At 36.0% G+C, this 19,918-nt stretch overlaps 1 protein-coding gene across 1 annotated transcript; it reads right to left on the reverse strand.

Annotated features, from left to right (window-relative positions):
- Positions 1–1,679: 1,679 nt before the first annotated feature.
- On the reverse strand, positions 1,680–19,918 carry PKP-ALPHA (Pyruvate kinase family protein). The gene is made up of 6 exons (XM_088215202.1): positions 19,178–19,918; positions 18,750–18,840; positions 17,377–17,570; positions 16,768–16,889; positions 15,869–16,347; positions 1,680–2,479 (listed from the first exon to the last, which is right to left on the reverse strand). The coding sequence occupies exons 1-6, from the start codon at positions 19,754–19,756 to the stop codon at positions 2,178–2,180; spliced, it is 1,767 nt and encodes a 588-aa protein (XP_088071328.1). The 5' UTR covers positions 19,757–19,918; the 3' UTR covers positions 1,680–2,177.

Below are 19,918 nucleotides of genomic sequence, written 5' to 3' on the forward strand. Positions count from 1 at the left end.
CATTGTGGTATTTAAATATATATATGTATTTATAAATATATATATATATATATATATATAAGACAATATAGTTTGTCAAATGTGGTAGAAACGGAGGATGAACCAACTGAGTATGGATGGAGTGAACTAAAATACAAAATGGAAGAAGAGAGTTTACTATGTTATGTGTAAAATCACACCTATATTTGAATGCTAGAAATTTTGTTTGAATTAAATATGTAAATGATCTTTACATTTTGAAAGTATGTTATAAGTAACTTTTGTTATAGTTTATATATTTCAAATATTGCTAAATGAATTTTCTTCAATTTTATTTACACTTATAACAAAGAAAAGTTATAAAAGCACTTTATTTCAATTAAGTAAGAAGTTAATTTAAATTTGAAATATATATATATATATATTAATTTTTTATTGTATTGTCATTTCTATCTGGAAAAAAGAAAAAGAAATAATGGAGGAAGATGTTTTTTTAAAGGACTGATTAACATGAAGCAGGTAGAGGGAGTTATAATAGCATTTAAAATTGGTGGTCACAAAGTCAAAACTCACGAACATGTACTTTCATATATTTCTGTGTCACGCTCGCGGTGGGCAGTCAGAACTCATTGCTTTGAAAGATTTTTTTGATTCGTTCTTCGTCTTCCTTCAAATCTGCAATGCATGATTAATTATCATGTTTTTAATTTCTCTTTTTTAAGAAAAAAATTGGGTATCCTGAGGACATTTTTATTGTGGTCAAGTTTCTGAAGGTTTTTATATAAACTTCTTGGTTACACTAAAGATGCCATTCTCCAGGTGAAGAGAGCTTACGGACTTGAACTGTGAATAATAGTTGGCTGTTTGGATTCACCCATGAAACAAAATACCCAACTATCCAATAATTCAGTAGACACAATTTGCAGTCTAAAAAAAAAAAAAAAAAAAACTGAATCCTAAATAAGTTGCTCACACTCACACTGCATTAAAGACCAATGTTTGAGTTCGTCACCTCTACTCTTAATCAGTGGTTATTTGGTCGTTCAGTCATTAAAACCAATAGTCACCATAACTCAGGCACTAGAAATTTCTTCCTTTTATTATTTCAATCCCAACTGAAGACGTTAATAACCACTAACTAGTAGATTTTCAACTTTCTCAGTGAGAGTACAGTTGAACAAGAATGCTAAAACAGTTTAGTTGTGTGTTTATTTGTAATTGGCAAGTTCCAGTTGCGTATATTACCCATTTCGCACGACAAGTCCCTGGCTCCACGAAAAGCTACTCATGATTATTCAATACTAACATACTTTAATGAGTTTCAAGGTCAGTTACTAGTGTTTGAAAATATGCATACTCTTCGTGACATGATTAACGCTTCAGACGAATGTTTGAAACATTATTTACCAAGTTCCAATCTGTTGGATCACTGAAATTCTAGCACTGCATTGTGGGTGGTAGGTCATCGTCGTGCTATAGAGAATTACCTGCTACTATACACTTCTCACGAAATTAAAGCTTCCAAGTCATAATCATCCATATCCAAATCACCAAAAAATATGTATACAATCGGAGGCACTAATTTGTCAAACCACTAAGAACGTTATTTCAACGGGACTGGTTAAATCAATATACTACAAAAAATCTTACTGATTCATAACGTCAGAAAGATAAGACACAGGATAAGAGCTGATAAGACATTGACGTTTTAACAAGGGAGATTTATCTCAAAAAATAATGTGATAATATTACTCTCAGTCCACGCTTCACTCCAAATTCTAAGCTGAACAAAAATACAACAATCAATGACATATATTGTTTCTACAAACCAAGTAGACCAAAACAAATCACTAAACTCTGCTTTTTACCGCACACTTTTAAACATATCACGCCTGCCTATGCAAAGTTAAACCACAGGGTTTAATTCTGATCACTTGTCATGAAAATCACAGAAGCTGAAGCTGCGGGATAATCTTGCCTAATCTTCCAGCTGAACAGTTGAGATCTATACCACCAAAAATCCCAGCTGTGAAAATTGGATGAAAATCTCATGATTTGCCTCTGTTCTCTCGTAGCAATGATTTTTCTTTACCAGTAATAAGTAGATTTTTAACCAATAACAATTATTACTATTCAATAGATAACATAATCTATAAAGATTAAAATGGCGGCCAAGGTCTTCGATCGAAATAAAGTCTTCATGGAACATTCATAACCTGAATAGATTGCAACATGTCAGAGACAGCAATGACAAGGTCACCTGATTTGATCATTCCCCTAGCTTTGAGCAGTGAGAATGTTTTATTAAGGTTACTCTCCATATCATCAGAGAAGCTCAAGCGGAAAGGTATCAGACCCCACTGTAGGTTTAGGCGCCTCCTCACAGAGGTTGTGGTTGTAAAAGCAAAGATTGGGCAGTCAGGACGACAGCGCGAGAGGAGAGATGCCATGTGACCAGTCTTGGTATAGACAAATAAGGCATCCACCTCTAGGTTGTTAGCTGAAAATGACAATCAAAACCACATAACGAACAATGAATGGTTCAAAAATAACAAGGACAAAACAGCTTGAACTCTTTGGTCAAGGAAACCTACCACTGGTAAGGCTTCACCACTCATCCCAGCAGAAAATGAAAAAACAGATATACTAAGGATATACTAGTTGCAGGCTTTTCATGTAAATAACAAAACATACAGGTTATAAAACAATTATTAGGATGACATCAAACCACTTACTTTAATGTCAAATACTATTTGATAAAGGATATATTTGTCTAGCATTATATAAAGCAGTTTTGCTTCAAAAATTAATAAAAATGGCAGACAATTTCTCTCTTTTCCCTATATAGGTTGGTTCTCTTATTGTATAATTCTATTGTTAGGATATTATTATTGATTGGCAAATTAGGTACATTTGTAACTTCTATTGTTCTCAGATTCATTTTCCTTTTTGCTAATTTGCTTTTCTACCATTCCCATGCTGTATATGAGGTTTAGCATTATATAGAGCAGTTTTTTTCTTCAAAAATTAATAAAATAATAGCAGACTCTTTCTCTCTGTATTTTCATGGTTGCTATTAGAAAGAATCTAGCCACTGCATTATTTTATGAGTAATGTCCTGTCTCCTCTCTCAAATATCTCACTCTTTTTTCCTGCGTCACCTACGGGAACCAAACCTAGAGTAGGAGACAGCAATGCGATAGAAAGAGGAGCAATGACCAAAAAAATTTCCTCATTTATGGAAAAAGATGCAGAACAAAAAATCCTGAAATGAACGTCTTTCAATGCCAAGAGATATATATGTAATTGCAATATTTATGTTTATTTAGTTATTTACCTTATTTAAGAACTAGGTATTATCTATTATTGATTATCCTAATTAGTTGGTGTACTTTCCTATTTAGTAGATTCTTAGATAGGCCTAAAGATCTCCTATTTTAATTCTATTCTAGCACTTACATAAATGGTAACCTACTTGTAGTTATTTGGTATGCCATTCAAATGATTATTATACAAATGTTGAGTTATTGATTGCTTATTGAGATATGAGATATCCAGTTTTGATTCCAAGAGAAATTTCTCTAAGTATTATATTCAAGTTCTTTTGTCCTACATTAGAAATATTACTCTAAATTCGTCAATTAGATGTGGTTAGACTTTTTTTTTTTTTTGAGATAAAAAGTGTGATGTATATATTAATAAGGTACTTAAAAAAAGGAGGTACCACCCATGTACAAGAGATTTACAAAAAAATAATATATTAATGACATTCCAAAAATTCTCATCTCTAATGTCGTGTCGTGACCTAACAAAATAGTTCCAAAATAATGTATCTCTTAATTTATACAGCCCTAACTCTTTTCCTTTAAAAGCTCTAACATTTCTCTCTTTACACAACCCAAAAAATGGTCAATGGAATTAATTCGGCCACATTTCTTTTAACACTTAACCTTTCCCATGCCCAAATTTCCCCACAAACAGACCCCGCCATTACCTAGTTGACCCCCAATAAACCGTAGATCATACTCCACAGACCGTACGCCGTAAGACACCAAAACAGTCAATGATTGCAGGATTTATGCATGCATACAAAGATAGCATCTATTTACTAAAATCTGTCCTCTGGACCTTAACTTGTCAATGGTTAGAATTCTCTCCCTGCAAGCTTCCTAAGAAAAAAAAAAAAACTCTCGGGGCCCTTAACTTTCCAGATTTGCTTTGCTGGAAAGTTCTGGAATCCTCCATCAGCCCCACTTGCAAGATGCCTGTAATAAGAACTGAAAGAAAAATCTCCTCTCTTCTCCAATTTCCAGATAACATAATCCATAGAAGAATTTATATGTTGTGAGGCCAATATCTGTTGCATCTCTTCATATTCACTGACTTCCCAATCATTTTGGTTTCTTGAAACATTTACCGTCCGTTCAATGCCCTCGTTGGTGACCCGGTAAGCCTCCTCAACCATCATATTTTTTATTGAGCAATGTCATAAATCCTTGGGAACGTTCTCATAAGACATGATCAGACATGATCAGACACTTACTTTAATCAAGCTTTTTTAATATTAAGGAAAACAAGGCACTGGCATCCGGAATCCGGAAAACCACCAATCACTGTGAAAATATTTATATATCTCTGCCCCTTCCCTCTCTGTCTCTACCCCAATTTGAAGCAAAGCCCTGACACATACTTTTTCATCCGACTGAAATAAACTGTGCCCCATGAAGCTTGCTAAACCTGCAAGAATGCTCCTGATCAACCATATCCACCATCACCACCCTGCTACTGATACAGGATCATCCAGCATAGTTTTTACCACTACAGGAGTACTATAAGAACTACTGTATTTTAGCAGGATTTTCATAGTTATTTCATCAGTTTAGGATTTTATTTCTTATGTAGTTATATGTTTACTTTGTTGCTGTTTTTCTAACTATTCTTTTCATATTAAGTTTTATTTGACACCCTATGATGTAAGCGTGGAGAGCATGGACCATTTCAAAGCCCAAACCAAGGAGTGAGTGGTGGCCAAGGAAGATCTAAGCAAGACTCACACATCTTGGATAGATTTGGGTCACTTGGGAGAGGCATTATGATGCCAAGTGAGACCATTACAATAGGAAGAGCAAAAAGTCTACAACAATCCTTCAACTCTTTATTCAAGAATGGATAAATGAGGAAGATGGGCTTGACTCAAGTTAAGAGGCCAAAGGGAGGAAGAAAACAAGTCCATTAACCCAAGGGTATAATGGTCCATACAACTCAATCCAAGTGGAAGAAGAAAATAAGCAAGAGAGGAAAAGAAGTTTTCCCATAAGGGAGAAATCTCCCCAAAACCGTGAGGAAAAGATGTCAACAATGTTGAGACGAAGGAAGCACGAGTTCACCATTATTTTGCTCCTTTTCACGAGAATAGCAATAGTTAAAGCTTTGCCCAAAATTCCCCACAAGTGGCAAAAGAAGAAAAAAACAATGCTAGGGGTGGCCTTTGTTTTCCATATTTCAATCTTAAATTTTCGTTAATATTTTAATATCAAGAGATATTTATGTACTTATAATAGTTATGAATTATTAGGAGTATTAAACTTATTTAGAAACTATTACATAAGGTTCATAAGTGCTTCCTATTTTCTGGGATCCTATTTAGTTATCATCCACTATAGGTCCTTCAATTAATTGATTTATTTTACTATTTAGCTTATTTCCTAGGAAGACTTAAAAGGTTTTCTTGTCTTGATTATGCTTAGTTCCTACGAAGAGTTTACCCTAGCTTAATTGTTATTCTCACGCACAGAAAGCCATGATGAAATCCTGCCCAAGTCATTTCAATCTAGTCGTTTCTTAAGTGGAACCTCTCACTTGAGAGATGGGCATAGGGGCCAGTTACCTGCTAACCCACCTCAGATAAGATAGGTAAAAACCCGTAATTAAAGGATCACAGGATGAGTGTGGATATAAAGTTATAAAACCATCATGTGCCCGCTCCATCCACCCACTATACACATAACTAATAAATTTTGATTTTGCTTTTAATTCTACTTAAATTAATTAAATTTTAAGTAATAAATATTTAACATTGTACATCTATAATGTTATTTTATATTTATTATTGAGTAGAGTATGTTTAAATATGATTTAAAATTATATTTTGTTTTGGTCAACACTTAAATTTTTAACTATGATTTAATTATTGATTTAGATATTTCTAATTTTATTAGAATTTAAAAAAGTGGTAAGCGGGGCAGGTGGGGGTGGAAACTTTTACCAATGGAGAGGATAATGGATAAAGAGATTTTCTACTTCCTTGAGGTGTGAAACAAACATGGATTTATATTTTTACTAGCAGACAAGTATGGGAATAAACAAATTCATCGCATATCTGCCCCGTGCCCATCTATAGTTGAGCTGAGTTTTTTTCTGGAGCTAAGCCACATCCAAAGTCAAGCAAACTTTTGGGTTGAGCCATTTGGACGCCACTTTCAAGCCAAATTTAAGTCAAAACTTCTACAAGTTCATGGGGTATTCCTAAACCATTCTCAATGATTTGAGATTTTTTGCATCATATTTGCATTTTATACTTTTCGGTTGAATTGAATTTGGATCTTATCATTTTGGTCAAATTATTGAAAAGAAAATACAAGGCGATTTTTGGATGTTGTAAACATGAGTGGATTTAGTCATGATCTCTTAGTTAAATTCTATGGGGCATGTGGTTTTGTATAAACGACGAGTTCACAAGATGAGTTATGTCAAGTTTTTTTTTTCAATGTGGATATATGGAGAAAACTAAAACCAGTTGAAACTCTAAAAGATTGCAAGCTCTTATGACTTGTGAACTAAATGAAGATGCTATTTTGGTCACAAGATTATATCAAAGAATATTGCTTGTATGATAGTTGTTATCGGATGGATATCCGGGATTATCTTTCAGAATAGAAAATGTTGGAGACAAGTGTTCCCATGTGCAAGAAAATGTAGTCCCATGAAGAAATTGGCAATTTATATCCCTCTAAGGCTGATTTAAGTACTTAAAAATAGTCATCTGCAAGTTAAGTGATAAGGCTGACATCTTCAAAGAGATTATTAAAATACATTCCATTCACGGAAATATTGAATCTTTTATCATACAAAAGGCATATTTGAAACTTCAACAAAACATAGTGAGCAGGTAAAGGAACAGAAAAAAAATCAACTGGAGGGTCAGAAAGTTCCATAAAAAATCTACAACCTAATGATAAAAAATTAAGAAATAATCTCGGAAGCGTGCAGATAGGTGAAGCAACTCAATTAGCAAAAAGTGTTACCAAAGATGTTATAATTTCTACTAATCAAATTGAGTTACGAAGTGATGGATCTTCTGATTTAGTAACAAACAACGACATTGCTTATGTTGAGCACGAGAAATATTCTAGTTGATTTTTTGGGATGGGCTTATGGAAAAAGATTGGGGCAGGGAAACATCAGTCTTTGGATTGCATCCAGTGAAAACTAGGGAGGGCAACATAATTCTCTTTTGGGATGACAAGTGGATTTGGAGGGGTAATCTTAGGAACCAATTCTCAAGAATATATTCTGTCGCCCAAGAAGAAGAATTTGATGGTGGAGGAGGTCTTCTGGGGGGAGGAAGGTAATAGAGGGTGGGGCTTGAATTTGTCCAAAACCTTAATGATTAGGAGATTGATGAATTTGAGGCACTTCTTTTGCTGATGTGTAAAGTGCAACTGAGTGATGATAAGGATAAGGTGGTATGGAAATTGAATAAGAATGGGTTGTTCGCTGTCAGATTGTACTATGCTCACTTGGTAAAGAGAGATAAGGATAGCATCAACTTTCCGGCTCAATAGATAAGGAAGGTGAAGGCACCACCGAGAATAGCTTTTTTCGCATGGGAAGCAGGTTGGAAATGTATCCTTACGATTGACAAGTTGATGAGAAGAGACAAGATTATGGTTAAATGGGTGCTACATGTGTATGGGAGCGACTGAATCTTGTAATTACATCCTGCTTTAGTGTCCAGTGGTTAATAATATTTGGTCAATGGTGTATAATCTTCTGGGCATTAACTGGGTGAGAGCGGGTACAATTAGGGATGAACTTTGGGCGTGGGATGGGATATGGAAAAAATCGAAAACTGTAAAGCTTATTCCACTTATTATTTCTTGAATGATTTGGAAAGAGAGAAATAATAAAGCTTTTGAGGAGAGTATGGGAGATATGACCAAAATTAGGGATAGTGAATTAATGTTCTTGGAGCTCTTTTGCTGGGTCATGACCTTTATGGGTGGGATAATTTTAAGATCATCTTTGATGTTTTAATTGAGATGTAAATACTGTGTACATGGGTAGCATCCCCTTGGTCTCATATACTTAATACACATTCTTTTTATATATAAAAGAAATTCTAATGATTTGAACTCCATGAAGAAAAAAGAAGCTCTACATGGAGAGCCAACAAAAATATATGTCTAAGTGTGTTTGCCTTTAGCGACCAATATTGACAAGCAAAGGCTAACAATTCTTCCATTGATAGACTTTGTCATACCCAATTAGCCCACTACTCATTTGGAATTCATGATTTTGGAGTTATTTTCTTTTCTCTCACAACAATCTCAAGTTTGACATATCTCAATTGTTTGGAAGATAAATTCTAATTTTGATATTTTTGTTGCTTCAACATTTTAAAATTCGAGTTACAGTTTGCACCAAATGGCGTAAAATAATTCATAACAATAAGATCCTAAATTGGACATATTGCAAATTAGAGATTTTATGAAATTATAATGTTGATGCTTATTAAGGATAGTTAGCTTATTTAGGACTCTCACCTAACGATCATAAGTAGTACAAGTTTATTATTTCCCATTCAGCTAGGATACTCTTTAGTTATTCTCTATTATAGCCTCAAAAGTATAGTTTTCTTATTTTGATTATTTGTGGTACTTATGAATAGGTTATCCTACCTTTTGTTACTCAAACTATTCATACAAATATTATAAAACATTGAGATGTTAATTTGATTTTTGAGATTTGAAGTTTTATTTTTTTATTCTTTATTAGACTTTTCCCTAAGTATTGCATTCAAGCTTTCTTTTTTTTTTGAAAGAAAAGTGTAATATATTTACTAGTACCAAGGAGTGTAACCAATATACAAAAGCATTTACAAGTCAGCCAAAGTACCAATTAGGTTCTCTTATTAGAATAAAGCAGATGACCCCTAATAAAAAAACTTAGGAATTGAAACCAAAAATCTTTAAATCTATCAAAATTAGATTCTATACCCTCAAAAACTCTTTTATTCCTCTCCTTCTGAAGAGCCCAGAAGGTAGGTAGCCAAAGGGATATGCCTTAATCTCTCATCACCTTGGATGCCTTCCATGAACATAATTTCTCCCGTACTGAACCTGCTATTATTCAACTTAAACCCTTATTTCAAAAAAAAATTATCCAACTTAAACCAGAAAGCCGAATTACAAATCTGGTGAGCATACGGGCACCACAGAAGAATTTGATTCCATGACTCTAGGTATCTCACGCACATATAATGCCCATCCACTAAAATTTTCCTCTCCTAATCAACTTGTCCAAAGTCAAGATACTTTCCCCGCCAACTTCCTATGCAAAGAAGGCCATTGTGGGAATTATCTTTACTTTCCAAATCAAGCTAGTAAGAAAATCTTCATAAGACTTCACCCCTTACATGTAGATAATATGACTTCACAGAGATGACACCTGAAGAAATCACCTTGGCTTGTAATCAGATGCTTGAGCATACTTGTTTGCGAGAGATACGTCAATAGTCTTAACTAATCAAGAATCTTCCAACCATTTAAATTTTGACCAACTAGACCAACCAAGTTCATTCCCAAGAGTGCTTAGAAAGGACTCTATAATAGTGGCATCCTTGTTGTGCAAGAAGGCAAAAATACTAGGGAGTTGATGAATCAACGCCCCCCTCATCTGCTCGTCCCTCCAAAATCTAACTCTATCATCCGACCCCACTCTCCATCTAATGCACTCCTAAAACCCCCCTTCTCCATACAAATTCTTTTCCATAACCCTACCATCTGCATGCCCCATTTATCACCAAAGCTCATTCTATTCATAATGTAAAAGAGAAAACTCAATGCTACATGGTCATAAGCCTCTTCCATACCAATTGTATAAAACTTCTCTCCCCACCCTATATTACGCTCATAACAACCTCTATGGCAATTAAGGCTAGATCCAAGATCTATCTTCCTTACACAAAAGATGTTGACATTCACCTACCACACTACTCACCACTTTAGCCATCCTTCTTGCAGGAACTTTCACTTCACTCATCAAACTGATAGGATTGAAATCTTTTATGTTGGAGACTCCTTCCACTTTTCGAATGAAAACCAAAAACCTTTTTTTTTGAAATAAAAAATGTAAAATATTATATTAACAGAATACCAAAACGGGAGTATCACCTATGTACAAAAGATTTACAAAAGAGTTAAGACCTTAATGACATTTTCAAGATCTACATCGCTAATAATGTCATGATCTAACAATATGGTTCCAAAAGAATGCAACCATTTATCTCTAATGCTATATAGACTGCAAACTCTACCCTCAAAAGCTCTCAAGTTCCTTTCTTTTCAGATAACCCATAAAACAGTTAATGGAATAATGTTTACAATGTTTTTTTATATATATAACCCATCCCAAGCCCAAATTTCCTCATGGACCGAATCCGCCATGACCCACTGAATCCCTAACAACCCATAGATCACACACCAAAGGTCCCAAGCCACAGGGCACCAAAGCAACACATGATTACAGGACTCCTCAGCCATCAAACACATATAACACCCGTTCACAAGAATGAAAACCAAAAACTTAGAGTTTAAATTCTTCGAAAAAGAGCCCATACTATGAACCTCTTTCAACATAACAAAATGTCTCCTTTCAAGGTCTTAAATCTTTTATGTTAGAAGCCTCTTCTAGTTTTCGAGTAAAAAGCCATAAAAAAAGTTGAGTTTATATTCTATGAAAAAGAGTCCATATTGTGAAGCTTCTTGAATAGAGCAATCATGTCTCCTTTTAAGGTCCCCCAGTAGCATTGAAAAAAGCTCATATTATAACCACCTGGACCTAGAGCATTTTCTCCCTTGCAACTCATTAGACCCTCAATAGATCTCTTCCTCAGTGACACGAAACATTACCTATTGTTCTCCCAACCTACTAAAATTCATATCACCTAAAGTTGAGCCTCTCGAGGAATCTTATGTGTAAAGATCTTCAAAATAGACTTAACCTCTTCTCTAGAATCCTCATTGCCGATATCATCCTTTCCCTCACCCATAATTCCTCAACATAGTTGCATCATTTGTAATGGCTGGCCAAACTGTGGAATACTTTTGTATTTTTGTCTCCCTCCAGTATCTCTTTCGCTCTTGATTTTTCCGCAATTGATTTCCTTCTTAAGCAACATATACTAACTCAAATAGTATGCCCTCTCTTTTCTCAATGCCTTCCCTTTCTAAGCTCCTTTCTCCCTCCAAGCTATCAATCATCTCTAGCTCAGAAAACAACTCATCCTACTTTTGCCTTCCACCATATAACCTCCTTTCTCCATTGCTTAGCTTAACTTTGACCATTGACAGTTTTTTTAGCAAATCTAAAACTAGCAAAACCGAAACCCCTCTATCTCTTCCCACCACCTCTTTATTCTATTATCAAACTTATGCACTGACAGCCACTTATTATCAAATCTAAACGAACAAGGACTCCACTTGAAGTCATTAATATCCAAATTGATGGAAAATGATACAATGTCGTGCATTGAAGAAGCTTCTGCGTTAACCACCACATTTGAGCTTGGAAAGATATTGATACGATAAACCAATTAATTCTTGAATAGGATGGACTAGAATTTGGTCCAAGTCCATCTCCCTCCAAGAAGGGGGGATCTGTGAGATCGAATTTGTTTACTATACAAGAAAATTCCTTAATAAAAACCATAGAAAAGTTCCCCCCCCCCCCCCCACCCCCCCCGAATATTCTTGTCTATTAAGGACCACATCAAAATCTCCTATGATCACTTGCTGAAGATCTCAACGCCATTCGCACTCCTCAAAATTCCCCAAAAGAGCTATCATGTCCCTCCCCTCCCCTATCCTGTATACTCCCACGTAGTTCCACTTCCATCCATGCAATTTGCACACATAAACTATGGAACAAACCCCCTGAGTGTTATCCTCAACCTCTTCCCCACCGTCCCAGTAGTTTGAAAAATTCTCCAATCCACATCCCTGACTATCCATACCAAGTACGCCATCAAATCAGAAAAGGATTCCATTTTTTATTCTTGAAAAGACATTACATACAGCTTAGATCTACTTTTGCAATCTTTATGATTGTTCTCTTCTTAGAGTCATTCAGCCCCTTAACACTCCATGAAATTAGCCAATTTATCATGAGGACAGTATAAAGAGCCGCCCTTCCTGTCCCCCACTTCCTTGTCTACCATGTAATAATTGAAGTCTATAATCTTCTCACTTCCCTTTCCTCTAAACCACCCACCCCAACCCCCGCCAAAAAAAGAAAAAAAAAAAATTCTTTTTGTTGATGTTGAAGAGTTTGTGTTTGGTTGCTCCTACAAATAATTGTCTTGAATAAATTAAAGGCTTGCACCTCAAAAAACTTGATAACTAACCCCCAATATATAGTTGATTTTTTGGATAATTTTTATTAAGCAAACAAAATTTTCAACTAAACCCACCTCAAACTCCACGAGGCGCTACCACCACCAGCCCTCTTTCCTGAAAAGACCTCTCATCCTCCTGGGTCCCCCTTGTTTCACCGGCTTTCTGCCTCTAGAACCACCACCAACTGGAAATTGTGCAGTTCGAAATGCACCATCTCCCATGCTTCATCTTCAATCTATCCCTCTCCACATTCTAGATCTTCTGGACTCTCCCTGACTTCTTTCCTATATCTTCGTTTTGAACCCTTTCCAGAACCAACTGATTGGGCTCCCTGGTCTACTGACCACCAGCTTGCCATCGGATGAGCTCCCCATAGACTCATTATTTGCGTCCTCTGTTAAACCTCTCTCCCCTATCACAATACCCTTCAGATCCATATACGTAGTCCTGATATTTTTCCTTTACTTGGCCTAGGTTTGTGGACCCAAGCCCATTTACCTTTCTCCCAAACCAAAAATCTTCTTATGGCCTTATTACTTCAACCTGGGCTAGACTCAACTCTAAAGACTTCATTTTCTTAGCCCAATTTTCTCTAGCTGTTTTGAGGCCCATTGATTTTGAATTTGAAATTCAACAAAATCCGAGCCTGAGTCAGATCTCGTCTTCCCTACCTGTTTTTGACCTTCCTTTGCACGACTCACTGTCTCCATATCTGATTCACACTACCCTTACTCCAATTTTGCATAAATCACCGCCTTGCAACTGGGACGTAAGAAAGTGCAAATCAATTCCTCCTACTTCAATGAATATCGTACCTTCTCTTGCCTTTCTAGCACCCTCTTCGCTAGCATTTGCAGTTTTAAAAGGTTTTTCCTACCATTTCACCCAAACTCACCAGCAACCTCCACCATTCCCCAGGATTCAAGGGCGATAATTCATTGTCTCCCTTCAACCCTCTTTTATGTGACCAACAAAAATTTTCTGCCAGCATTCTTACCCATCGCACCCATTAAATTTGCTTCTGACCGATCATGCTTCTCACCGAAGAACCCTCCTAGTAAAACTCCTCAAGGCAACCAATCAAGCACTCTATCTCCTCTTCCCGAAACATAATTGTTGACTTGAAACCCCATCCATTCTCGCTCAGCTTGTTGCCTTCTATTCTTCTGTCTACGAGCTCAAAATTGTAAGATTCTTTTCACAATCAAGAACCTCCTGGTTCAGGAGTACAACACGAAGACCACCTTCAGAGGAGGGTATCTCGTGCGTACAACTCATAATACAAAGGTGCACGACGCCCGAGGTTGAAAAAGATTTTTCTCTCTATAAGTCTAATAATGCATTCTACCGTTCTTGTCCCACATCAATAACTTCCTTCCCTCTTTTAAGGATAAGCAACAGAGCCCCTTTCGACATCCAATGCTACTTAGGTAGTGAATCCCCCAAGAAGCCTATATTTCACATAGCTTTTGCAGCTAAAGAGCTCCCACCGGATCAATAGAGATTCTTGAAAGGATAGAAAATCATAGGGCTTTTGAGAATGCTTTATCTTTTGCTGACAGAACTAGAAACTTTTGACTCTAAACCCTGACTTAGTTTTTCCATAAGGAACATCCCCTTGCTAGTCATAAGGATTTGGGAACCTGAAAGATGGTTCTATTGAGTTATAAATTCTCCCTCTTTTTGTATAAGGAAGGCAACCTCTTGGGACCTTGTTTCTAATGACTATATAATGTCAATATACCGAGGAAAGCATATGTTGTCCACAACCTTAAGAAGGCTAGTCATTTTCCCTAAAATTTGAATTAGTAAAAATTGCAAACAATTGAGTGATTTCAGAAAATTTATAAGGTAAAGTTTAACAAACCAAATGGACTTTGCCCACCTATATGCTCTAATGAATAAGAGGAAAAGAAAAATGATAAATGTAAGCTATTAAGGAATAAGTTTGTGCTGGAAGGCCAACTTCTATGATATAACTACATCAACTACTATTAAGGATGGGAAAATGCCAGAAAGAAAACAACATATATGTCCAACAAAAAAATAAAGACTATAACACAAAGCTAGCCAAGAAAGCAACTGAAGAATAATATACTGCTGATTTAGCAGCTCTACCAATATTCAAAAGAATTATGCAAACAAATAAAAAAAATCTGCAGTGATCTCCACATCCATTAATAATATCATATATACACTCAAAAAAAGAAAATCAATGATATTGCATAAGAGCAGATCCTTTTGGAGATAATAAGGGCTAATTTTTTTTTTTTTGAGATAAAAAGTGAGTAGTAATATTAAAAAGAGTGCCGAGGGGGCGAACCCATGTACAAAAGAGAGCATTTAGATAATAAGGGCTAAATGAACTGCCTAAAAAAGAAACTGAAGAGTAACCTATTGTTCATTAGCAACTCTGCTCAACAGTCAAAAGAACTAGGTGAAACAAATCACAAAGTTTCCTATGATCTCAAACTCCATCAATGTTATATAACCTTTTGAAGGCTATAAGGGCAATATCTCAAAATATAGGAAATTTATTGTAAAGAAGGGATAAGATATTCTTGATCTGTATGCTCCTCCTCCACCAACAAAAGAAAGCAAGTTATGTACACTTGAAATAATGATTACGTGATGTTAATTTTTTTTCAATTATATTCTCTCTCATATTTTACAATAACAAAAGAAATAACATTTTATATAATTCAATGATGAAGTTAGGTGGAGACTGTAAAGTTGTGAACATCAACAATTCTGTTAACAAAATTAATTAGAGAAGGCCTATACTCTGTATCTCCTCTTCTTTATCATTTGCTCTCCAATTCTTATCTTCAAAAAGATAAAAGCCTAAATGATACCCCGAACTTTCTAAAGAGTTGAAGAGATCCAATTGATGAGTATATCTTTGTATTCTTTTCTTTTGTTTTTTCTCTTTTTTTTCTTTTTTGACTAGTCTTCTATTCTTAATTTTCATCTATCTTCAAGCACAAACAAAATATGTTCTTTCTTCTTTCTTCATTCTATGTTTCTCGATTATCTCTAGAACTTAAAGATATTTGAAATGGAGATATTTTTAGGTTTTGTGATTAACTAAGGTTTTCACAAATACACTCAATCTAAAAGATCCCAATCACATTCATGCATGACAGAAAAAGCCATTAACTGAGGAAAGAAAAGCCAAATATGTCTAAAATATTTTAAGTTTAAAAACACACCCATCTTGGCAGCAGAATTGCAAATCTCTTCTGAGATACTATCCGAAAATGAAGATCCTACATGAGGGAGTTCCATGGCTTCATAGTGTTTCTCTTCTCTCCACCACTTTTCAATTCTTAAACTGACACTTCTCAGAACAGCCAGTGCTTTCTCTGGGTACTGGCCCATAGCTGACTCACCAGAGAGCATCAAAGCATCAGCTCTCTGCCTAACTGCTTCAGACACATCAGCAACTTCAGCTCTTGTGGGCGTAGGGTATTCAATCATAGATTCTAGTAGTTGAGAAGCTACAATGACTGGCTTATTTAGGTTCCTGCACAGCTGAACAATCTTTTGCTGAGCTGATGGAACTTGTTCTAACGGTATCTGAGCACCAAGATCACCTCTTGCAACCATAGCTCCGTCTGATGCTCGAATAATCTCTTCCAAGTTCGTCAATGAGTCAATACTCTCTATCTTTGCAATGACAGCAATTTCACTGCATCATAACAGAAAATTACCAATTGTTGGGTTCAGAATACAGCCAAGCAGGCAATAGAAAGCAGAAACAACAAAATACTTTTGAAAGGAGAAATAACAATATATATTTGTGGATGTTGATCAATCTCAGTGTTGGCTCTAAGTTACATGTATTAATGATAATAACCAATGTGTATAAAACACTAAAAATTATAGATATAAAAATGACAGTAAAACAGCTTGATATCTTTAGTGAGATATCACCATATCTAAGACATATAGATAATACTAAAACGGATGTGGCTACTACAAGAGAACATAATCAGTAAACAATCTTTATCCAAAAAAGAAAAAGAGAAAGAGGAGGCAGCTGAACAAGGAGGAAGGTCAATTCCCATACATCAAACAACTAAGGTTAGATAGAAACATGTTTACATACTTGCCACGGGCCCGGGCAGCTATATAGCTTTTAAGATGATGAATCACTTCAGCAGACTTTACAAAGGATATTGCAATAAAATCAACACCTTCTGCAATCCCAAAATCAATGTCCAACCAATCCTGAAAATAAAGACAGAAATATTTCAGCTCGGAAAGTTGTTTCCCGTGTTCATTTGAGAAACTATAAACAACTTACTCCTTTCGTGGATATAAAGTATGTCAACAGTGATAATGAGGAGAGTAACACTCTTTAACGGGCAAGGAAAAAGAAGAAAGAACAGAATGACTTTCGTACTTGGCAAAAAAAAAAGGAAAGAGAATACAGTAGTCAAAAAGTTATTATCGAATAACAGCCGGTTAGAGATCAATATCATATTACAGCCAATCTGTTGCTTTTCCTCATCACGATATGGCTTCTAGCACTCAAGACAATATAGATATTTAAATGGTCCTCCAGGTTATAGTCCAGTTCAGAAATTCAGATATATAATTTTTTTCAATAGAAATTCAGATATTTCATAAGCAAAAAATCTCTTTTTTCACTTTCATTCACTCGTGTCAACCACATGTTGAAAGGAGAAGTCAAACAAGAAGACAGAGAACCAACCTTGGAAGAAATTGTGGGAAGCATGGCATTACGTTCTCGTACAAGACTTCCATCCCTCCAGAAAGTCAAATTTGCTCGGGGAAGCAACAATCCAGGATCAGTACATCGACACTTGACATCAGGACCTATCTTCTCAATCACCTCAAACCTCACCATCCCACCATCCACCAAGAGTTCATCCCCAACTTTTACATCTAGATCAGACCAAAATTAGAATCAGTACAAAGAAGTAAACAAAAGAAAACAACACAAGCACGATAATAATGACACAGGGCATATTTAGATTTGTCTTTTGTTTCCATTCTCGAAGACATCCTGGAAAACAAAGGAGACAAATAGTTTTCTGTTAAGAGAAAAAAATTGCTTGGACAGTTGTCAGTCATCATACTCGACTATCCTTCAATTTAGACGTCCATACACTTGAATATATGTTCTTTCAAAATATTTTTCTCACATTATCTTATATTCTTCTACATTAACTCATTCAAAGCACCAGAAAAAATAAAAAGAGGTTCTATAAATTACACCATGTTTCAGAAAACAGTTCTGTGGAGCCAAACATGTTCAAGATGCATCAGAAACAGTTGTTCTGGGATGAGTTACATATGGTAGCCTGTATGTTATAAATTTCTTAAATATGGGCCTGCACTTTCGAGTACATCTTTTAGACTATGCAGTCTTTCAATCTCCACATTAGACCCGCAGATCATATTTCTGATAAAATAAAGATATGTTACCATTGGGGAACCTTGTAGATTTTCTGGTCCCTTGTCTCTCATAATTATTTTGTTCGTGGGCACCTCTTTGATGCCTTTTAACGTTCTCTTTTTTCTTTCAAAAAAGAACTATATTACTCATTTAACACAAATTTTAACTGGCTTGAACACTGATTGAATTATCAGATATGTAAATGTGTGTGGAGACAATTTCCTATATGTTATACTTAAAGTGATTACATTCATTTGATGATTAATTTTCTAGCCAACAATGATTTTAATCACAATGTATAGAGAAGTATGTGAGAATCAATTTTTTCATGAGTTTGGAAAATCACCCTTAGTTCAACTACGAGGATAAATTTCGATAGATGATAATGGAAATTGAACTCACAGGAAATTCTAAGTAGAACATTAAAACGCATTATTCTAATTCTATTTGAAATTCCCTAGGACATCAATTTTGTCATTTTGGATGAGATTTTCATCATCTACTAATTTAAATTAATCTTGAATTTCTAAATGAACTCCAATTTGTTCCAAAAATAGCCTAGTGTTATTTATATGCAGTTAAACTTTCTTAACTAAAAAGGGAAACAAGACATGCCCATTTTGGATTATTTATTGATAACCAAATCACAACTCTGAGAGTATTACCTTCAGCAAAACCATCATAATTCACATTGATGGTGCGTTCTGGGCGTGAAGAATCAAAAGCTCTAACGCTAAATGTCCAGATCTCACCATCCTGCATATGCAGAGCAACTTACCACAATAAATTCACTTTCATTGGCCACGAAGCATTATTTAGCTTGGCGTGGAGACAGATATCCAACATACAAAATTATCATTACAGTTTATCCTACAACTAGAAATAATTATCGTATCACAATAAAATACAAAATATCAAATTTCAGATGCTACATATAGCTTCTTAAATGATAAAACAATGAGGAGTAAGAAGATAATCCAAAAAACAAGATAATCCTAATTTTTAAGGACAAAAGCACAAACAAAATATATGATCTAAAGTTTAATGCAATATACACAAGAAAAAGAGAGGAAAGGGGAAAGAGAAAAATGACCTCAGCTTTAGCAGAAGGAGCGCCACCTAGGTCGCCCATGTGGATCTCGCTGCCTTCAGTGTCCATCATGATGGCGACGGCGTAGCCCTTCTCTTCATTGAGCCTACGGACTCGCTGGATAACGGCACGGTGCCACTCGCGGGTACCATGGCACATGTTAATGCGGGCCACGTTCATACCGCCCACGGCAAGCGCTTCCAGCTGCTCGAACCCGCACGTGGCGGGCCCGATAGTGCACACCAGCTTCGTCCTTCTCGTGCTCCTGAATCCATTCTCCTTCAACTCCGCCTCCGTGACCGTATCCACCTCAATCGCCGACACGACCGTAGGCGTTGCTGACGTGGCTAACGCCTCCTCCGCCTTCCGGCCTTTACCGTTGTCGGAGAGCAGTATTTGGGACGAAGAGTCGAGCTCCGGTGGTGGCGAGGAGGAGGAGGCTTTGATGGCGAGGGTAGTGCGCTTGGGTAGGGTGACTGTGGACTGACGATAGGAGGTTGCGGGAAGAGAGTAGGAGCGTCTTTGTGGGATAGTGATCTTCAGTGACCGATAAGTAGTAAAAAGCTGGAGAGACTGCGACATGATGATCGAGAAATGTGGTTTCTGGAGGGGATAATTCCAAATTATGAGTTACAGAGACGAGAGCTAGAGAGTTCTTATTGAGATTTGGGATTGTGTTTGTACATGTTAAGGCGGATAAACCGAAGAGAGTGGCACAGTGGGAGGGGATCTAGTTTATTCGCA

This window comes from Carica papaya, chromosome 3 (genome assembly GCF_054855325.1).
Source record: "Carica papaya isolate Zhongbai chromosome 3, ASM5485532v1, whole genome shotgun sequence".
Lineage (NCBI taxonomy): Eukaryota > Viridiplantae > Streptophyta > Magnoliopsida > Brassicales > Caricaceae > Carica > Carica papaya.

Coding starts and splice junctions, on each gene's coding strand:
- PKP-ALPHA (XM_088215202.1), bottom strand. CDS start 19,756: ATGTCGCAGTCTCTCCAGCTTTTTACTACTTATCGGTCACTGAAGATC. Junction 16,890..17,376: donor TTCCCACAATTTCTTCCAAG/GTTGGTTCTCTG, acceptor CTTTATTTTCAG/GATTGGTTGGACATTGATTT. Junction 16,348..16,767: donor GCTGCCCGGGCCCGTGGCAA/GTATGTAAACAT, acceptor GTTATGATGCAG/TGAAATTGCTGTCATTGCAA.